The sequence below is a fragment of the Paramacrobiotus metropolitanus genome, unplaced genomic scaffold, assembly GCF_019649055.1.
Source record: "Paramacrobiotus metropolitanus isolate TYO unplaced genomic scaffold, Prichtersi_v1.0 Parri_scaffold0000338, whole genome shotgun sequence".
Taxonomy (NCBI): Eukaryota; Metazoa; Tardigrada; class Eutardigrada; order Parachela; family Macrobiotidae; genus Paramacrobiotus; species Paramacrobiotus metropolitanus.
The window spans coordinates 7,403-15,206 of NW_026570558.1; the positions used below are offsets into that span (position 1 = coordinate 7,403).

Consider the following 7,804-nt stretch of genomic DNA (forward strand, 5'->3'; position numbering starts at 1 on the left):
GCTCTGATTCGGGTGCTATACAGTACTAGTATTAAATTATGGCGTATAGTACGTGTGCGTACAGCACGTACGCACATATACTGACACCTGGGCATAGTCTGATGCTTTTCTCCTTGTATACGCACATCTTTATTTACGCTTCAGCTTTTCCACAATACTTTGCATGAAATAGAATAAAACAGCTTCCACAAAGAGGCGAGCGATCGATAATAGAAAGACTGGCATTGTTGCCTCTTTTCCTTTTCCCACTGGCTGACATCATACTGACGAGCCATCTGAGTCAGCCTGTGACTGCAAGCGGGTGCAGTCACGCTGTTAAGATCGATCAGTTATTGCCGATCAGTGTTTGTTTGCAACTTTGGATAGAAACGCCGTGCAGGTCGTTTTCGAGGTTTCCCGTACACTCTTCCCTTCTATATCACAACTCGTCTTCTATCGACATTCTGTATATTCTCAGCGCTAGTTAGTCGTGTAACCGTTTATATCCGCATCCTGTTTTTTTTTGTTGTGTAGCCAGTGTCTAGCCACAAAAGACAGAGTCATACACTTTGCTTTGGTCGCCCTGTTCTGCGATTTTTTCAATATTCCCGCACGCAGATTGCTAAAACCTAATTTCTCGCACCCTTAGGAAAACGTTCGGCTAAAAACTCTACAGTTTCCAACGGCTTCCCTGTGAAGATGCCATATCCTTTTGAATGTTTTTCGGGCATAAAACGCAGGTGTCCCGGCCAGTGGAACATCAATAATGCTGTGATGGTGAATTTAGTCGGTGATGATTTCTACTTGGCCTATCTACAAGACATCGATGGCGATCTAGTCTTTGTGGATTTCGATTGTACCAAAATCCCGCCTTGGTGGGTACCAGCCGATCGAGTCTATCGACATAATTTATACGGGGAGCGGGCGAAAAATGACTCAAAAGCGACCGATGTTTTTGTGGCTCTGCGCGAAGATGACAACGGTCCGTACATATTCCGTCCGGCCAAGCTATTACGAGATTCCACACTTCGCACAAACTACCTCTGCTGTGTTTCAATAAATATTTCTCAGGATCCAAAGAATCCGTTTCGGGTGGTACATCAGTGGCAACTTTCGAGCGTGCTGCCGAATCAATATACAGACCGTCCAACAAAAATCACGGAAGATCATGTCGAAAAGGTAGTCGTTCGTGTTGACAACATGGGCTTCATGAAACATATTGACGAGTACCACATAACACATCTTCTTGATGTGGGATTTCGTGATGGGTTCAATCCGATCGGCTGGCGGGTATGTCACACGTTTCTAGCCTTTCATAATACCTTCAAGGAGTACTGTACTGGTCGAAGAATGACAGCGCTGGAGCAATGAATATTAATCTTACCATCACCGACATAAATGTGAATTGCAGCGCCTATTCCGACGCTTTTTCCATTCGGAATGGCTATTTTGCCGCAGTATCTGTGGCCAGTTAGCGAGTTGGCTATTTTGCCTCACACTGCGGGTTTTCAGCTCGTCCGCTATTTTACCGCAGTACCCGTATATTCGCATAGCCCCATACCCAGCATTCTGTACGCAAGCGGTGCAGTGCACTTGTACGAAACGGATATTTTGAACTCAGTCGTACAGTGCACTGCGCTGCATTCGTACTGAATGTGGAGATATCCCAATATCTCGAGATATCCCAATATATGCGACCATTTTGTCCCAAGCTGTAGATGGATTTTTTAGGTTTCTTAAGGCTGTGGCTACTGAGCCGCTGTATGCGGCAAAATAGCCTTACCTTAGCCTTTCAATTTCGTATATGTACACCCATTTTTTCGGCTGGCGTATACATATATACCTATACGTATACATATACATACGTATGCGTATACTGATATACATAATAATTATACGAAACTGAAAAGGCTAAGGCTATTTTGCCGCAGTAAGAACAATATAACAATTTCGTATATGTACACTCATTTTTTCTACATATTACAGGCCTTTGACGTCGCTCACAAGGACGATCGGGATCAGCTTTTCGTTCGGTTAACCGGAAGGACGTTGACGTTCATAATAATGCAAGCACCGTGCTTACATGTCTTCTGGAATACGAGGGATCCTGTTATTCTTGCCTGCCAGAAGAGAAAAAAATCTAGAAAGTTCTCGTACCATAATTGTACTTGCTGGAAAAAGGAAATCGCTAAAGATATTTCGTTCGGAATAAACAACTATCTCCGACGGTACTGTTACCGACCGGAAATTGGCAATCCGTTTTCATGCGAAAGCCTTATAGGTAAGACCTAGCCATAAGCACCTGCCCCTGGGTTACTAGATTTCCTTAAGGGAAATATGAAGAGGGCACAGCGAAAGAGTTAACACCCGATTGTTCCGGTGGTTGCTTTTTCGACAGCGAATTTACCAACTCCTGGATAAAAATGCCATGCGGCATGTGTACTTTATGAAGAACTGAAAACGTAATATCATTATACAAACCACTTCTGATAAAATGGCTACCGGGATAAAATTAAGATAGAGACATTCTCACGGAAGAGAGGATCCAGGAGGGACGTCATATTGTTAATTCCGTAACTAACAAAATCCATAATTGTATTAGTCTTGATAGAGTATAATAGAGGGTTGTGTTGTAGAAGAAGTTCCATCGCTTGGCAGTATACCGTTTGAAGTTCAGTCCACCGTTTTGCAGTATTTGGATGTTCATTCGCAGGCGGCAGCAAAACGGTGAGTGACCATCAGGTCTAAAGAATCCAATTAACATTATTATTAACTTAATTACTGGAATCTATGGGGGCAAGGATTTACCGTGCCTTTTTACCACTTTTTACCAAGGACAATCGGTTCCTCGTTGTGCCATAGGCCCATACAGCATACGCAAAGCACGCACTCCTAAATCAGAAACTGACTCAACTTGACTAAGCTCAATGATAAAATCGAAATAATACTGGAGAAGGAATAAAGATATTGCGCTTTTAAGGCGGCAGCACGTACAAACTATCTGTAGATGCAACATTCTAATAACTCTAGCAGCCTATCACTTGTTGCAGAGTATGCTCTCTGTGGAACGCCTTAGTGCCTGATCCAGCATCCGCTGCGACTGTCACGGTTGATTTTTCCCGGATCAGTGACACCTTGCCCGGATTGTTGGAAACAGAGGGATACCGTACTGCGCATCTGTTACACCGCGTGGTCAGCCAGAAAACTAAAGGGTTAACGCTGCTGCACCTGGATCACCGCACAGACTGTATAACGGCGCTGGTTTCATGCATCAAAGAACTACTCGCTCTGAAACAAACAACGATCTTTCTGATCTCCGTCAGATACTGCCGGATGCCATTTGAAAGCCGTCGAGTGGGTTGTAGCAACCCTGACGAGCCGATTCACGGAAAAATATTGTTCCAACTGCTTCCCCTAAAACAGCTCTGTCGGCATCTGCGGATTCAGCACCTAGTTATGGATTTTTCCTTGTGTAATATACGACCACGTACATTTTTTATGAAAAAGATCAGGGATGAATGTGAAAAAACTTGCAACCTGATGATCGTAATTCCCGTAATGGACGTCGAAAACGACGATGAAAATGCAAACGTTAAATCCTTTAAGCGAGCACTGGAGGCATGCTGTCCAACCGTTGACAATGCCACCAAGAAACGTATTAGAAAGCTGCATACTCGCTGGCTGCGTACTATCCCGTATCCCAATGAGCAGTGGACTGGTTTACGACGACTACTCGAACTGTAAGTATGCGATTCGATGTTCGAATCAAATGCCAAAAACTTCGGTACGCTTGCATATTGCACTCTATTGAATTATACAAAAGCTTGATTTCTGTTTGCATGGCACATGTATGTTATCATTGCATATTGCAGTTTTGGAGTGCTGGAATGGGGTAACACTGATGAAACGGAAGCGTGGGAAAACTTGGACTTGCGCAACTTCGACAATATTCCCTTTGGTAATCTTCAGTTGTCAATTCTTGCCCATTTCTACCTAAACTGACTACAGGCCATGCGTTTCTTCGACGGCAGTGGGTCCCCTTCTTTTTTGGCAAGTGTTTTCTTAAGTTCTTTTTAATAAATGCTTATTCTGATGCTATTTTTTTATTTAAGCTTTGACGGCATTAATATAATTTTGGCCATACCTAAAATTACATATGAAAATTGCTGGTTCAGTCCGAAAGAGCTGTTATAAACGAATTGAGATGTTTTTGTACTTTGTAAAATGATAACGGCTGGCATGCATCTATTATTTTAATCGAAGAATAAGAAGACCTGGTTGCAACAATTTTGTTTTAGACTTGAATTCTGCAATTCAGACTTACCCAATGTTGGGAAACATAAAACTACTGGGTCAAGAATTGTACCTATGTTGCAAGGGAGAGGACATCATAACACGGACATCCGATCCATGCTGGTTCTACTGAATTATTTACTGACTAACCATTGGGGAGTATTTATCGCATTTGTTTGCCATCGGTCGCAAGATAGCAGTAAACAACGGCAGTGCTTTTGGCTTTATGCCTTCTACAGAAATGTACAATGAACTATCCACACCCATTAATGATAATTCGTTGAAGACAATTGTATAATACGTAAAAACATTAACTTTGTCGAATCATCTCGTCCAAACATCCAAGTAAGTTTTATGGAATGCCCTCCGGTCAAAGCTTCTGACCTCCTAGATTCAAGAAATATCTTTATTTCACAGCTAGGCTGGCGTAAAAATGAACCATAAATCAAATTAGATAAATCTCTAACCAATAGGAAAATGAAATTATGTGTACTCTGAGTGAATACGCATGGTCATTATATGTCAGTGGCGGGCATACCTAAGGCTTCTTCTTCTTGTCTTGATCTTTTTCCCAAGGCTTTCCGTGTGTCTGGCGCAAAAGCTTTATTCCCTTTTCAAATTCCTTTTCACTCATCTCCTTTTCACTTTGTACAGGCACGGTAAAGATGATTAGCAGCGCGCACATCATTCCCATAAACAATATCCACGTAAAGCGCATTCTTCAAAGCTGTTAAACGGTTGTATAACACGAACTTGCGGTGAAAATTTAAGCAAAATGTCAGTTAAGCGCAGATGCAAGTCGTTTAAATGATGCCTAATATTGTACTGATTTTATTTGCGATGTCGTCGTATAAAAAACAATGAAGCTGAAAGCAGCCTGCGGCGAATAAAAAATTCGCGGTGTTTTGCAAAAAAACATAAATGTTTTTGCAGTTGCAAAAAAGCGGAATTTTCCGCAAAAAATAGATGAGTTAAGCAGTGTAATAATATAAACAGTGCATGTTTATATTATTACGTTATGTCACACTGATGACAGCGTCCGGGGTTATGGCCAACATTTTGACATGATTTTGTCCAGCCGAATAAATAAATGCTTCGAACGGCTGTAGAAAGTTTATTTTGGCCGCTTTTCCAGCTGTATTCTGTAAAGTGCAAAGCGTAGACTAAAAGGGCCAATTGGAACGACACACCGGCAGCACCGGCAACAATTTCGCCAATTTAATTTAATGTTAATGTTTGCAGTGCATAAACCCCGCTATCATTGAAAAAAAGCAACATATACATACCAAAGGTTGTTCAGTAATTCTTTGTAGTAACGACCTAGGTTTATTTTGCAAGTTTCGACCCGTTACTAACGGGTCGAAACTTACAAAACGGACCTGAAGTTAAAGCAAAATAAACCTCTTTAAAAAAATGAAAGGTTCTACGTTGCGCACCAAACTCAAAACCATGAAAAGCCAAAACATGTAACCAGAAGTCGAACTCAAAGTTTTTTTTATTGATTTTTATTTTATATTATTGATTTTTTGATTTATTACTAGACACGAACATTACTTGACTAAGATATTGACTGTACTTTGGACTCCACGGTTACTCAGTCATGTGGTTATCCATTTTTTCTACAATTATTGATCTAAACTACTAGGTAGTTGTATTAGATGCGTTGTATTTTGGACGGGATTTTATGTACCGATGCCACACTAACACTCCGGCCATTCCGTTGTGGAGCAAAATCGAAGTGTGGATGAACCATATCGTTCCGCTGATTTTCATCAACGTGACCTCTGTGTTTCTGGTGTATAAACTTGCCGAACGGAACCACCGTGTTGTAGGGGATGCAGCAATCCATGATACGCACGGCACGTCGGTTGATGGAAACGGTGCGGCGAAGAAAATTCTAGTCAGGAGGTTCCCGAGAAAGGAAGCGGTAAACCGTAAAACCTTTCCTGATTCTCACGTTTGCGGTGATCAGCATCACAATATGCTTGATACCGGCAGCCGTGTATTTTGCCGCAGCAATTTATGCTAGAATGTGGCTGCCGAAGAAACACTTTGTTCTGGCCATTTCGTTGGATCTGTAATCCCTGCAGATTGCAGATGTTGTTTGATCCCTTATTACGATTGTATTTTGTTGCGGCCTGTACGTTGGCCTGGCAAAAGGTTTGTCCGTAACCAGACGAAAGGTGACGTAGATTTGGCGCTAAGGCTGCTCTGCTTCTCCTGCAACACTCCGCAATGAATTACTACCGTACATATTCTCGTTGAGCGTTCTGTTGTAAATGTAACAACCGAAAAAGTGCTTCTGTTTTGCTTGTGATGTTATAAACTGCACTGAAATTCCTGTATTTCGGATAGAATCACAATTCCGTCAGTTCGAATGCAGTAATACAGTAATCCTGCACTCCTTTGGTCCATGTTTTCCAACAGCTATCTTTATTCAGCGCTCTGCGCGTGAGGTCTAACAGAAACGATAACTTACGCAGTAGAAAATTAATTTTGGACAGTATCAGCTTTTCTGTTACAATTATAATTGTGGAGGTTAATTTTCTTCCGTGTTGAAGCAATAGTAAAATCAAAATCAACTCTGTTAGAACAAGTACTTACAGTGTGATTGCCAGAGGCGCTTTTTACATCAAACGAAATCGCTAAAAGTTCAAGAACTCTGAAGAACAAAGAGAGATAGCATTGCCATTATCAAAGTACATATGCAACTGTTTCTTTGTATTTTTTTATATGTATTTTAGTGTGACCTGTTGGCTGCCTCTATCAAACAACCGATTCGATTTCCACTCGGCAGTATCCTTCGTTATTGGTGTCTGATGAGGTGTCTTCTCTGCGATTTCTCGAATCGATTGATTGTGCACCGCCCATCCCACTCTCAGCCCGTGATGGTAAAACGGTGAGCAGGAGCTTCGATCGACGCAGTCTGTTTGTCACGGCACGAGCATTTGTTACTCGATGATAAGCACACATTCACAATTAATAACATGAAGATTCTCTTCACATCGTTTCTCTTTCTGCAAATGCTTCTTGCATCGTTTTTTCTCTTGTAATCTTGTAAGAAATGCCAGTAATTTGTGCATACTTTACGGGTGGAAGACGCATGCGCAAAGACTGTTTTAACGTGCAAAATCCAGTCTTGGTCCATGTAACTGATAGCTTGTTTTACCTTGGATATCTTCAGGATGTCGATGGCGACAATTTCTTCGTCGATTTCGACTGCAGTACGATTCCGGCATGGTGGATACCGGCATGGCGTGTGTGGTTCTACAACATTAACGTGCACTGCGGTCCTTTTAACGGCGAGTCAGACATGTTTGTAGCGTTGCGCAGTAACCCAAACGGGCCGTACATTTTCCGTTCGGCTGAATTGTTATACCACAATTACAATTTATTTCTGTGCCGTGTTACCGATTCGCTGGAGAATCTCAACGCTAGCTCCCTGCATCTCGTGCATCGCTGGCAGATTGTTAGGCACTTACCGTTTTTACGATTATTGCCACACAAAACTTGTCTTGGCACCATGGATGTC

The 7,804-nt window shown here is 41.9% G+C and overlaps 1 protein-coding gene across 1 annotated transcript; it reads left to right on the top strand.

The window, feature by feature from the left end:
- The first annotated feature begins 385 nt into the window (after window positions 1–385).
- On the top strand, window positions 386–4,208 carry LOC129602135 (uncharacterized). The gene is made up of 5 exons (XM_055501103.1): window positions 386–1,269; window positions 1,966–2,260; window positions 2,616–2,706; window positions 3,030–3,719; window positions 3,852–4,208. The coding sequence occupies exons 1-5, from the start codon at window positions 679–681 to the stop codon at window positions 3,979–3,981; spliced, it is 1,797 nt and encodes a 598-aa protein (XP_055357078.1). The 5' UTR covers window positions 386–678; the 3' UTR covers window positions 3,982–4,208.
- Window positions 4,209–7,804: the final 3,596 nt, after the last annotated feature.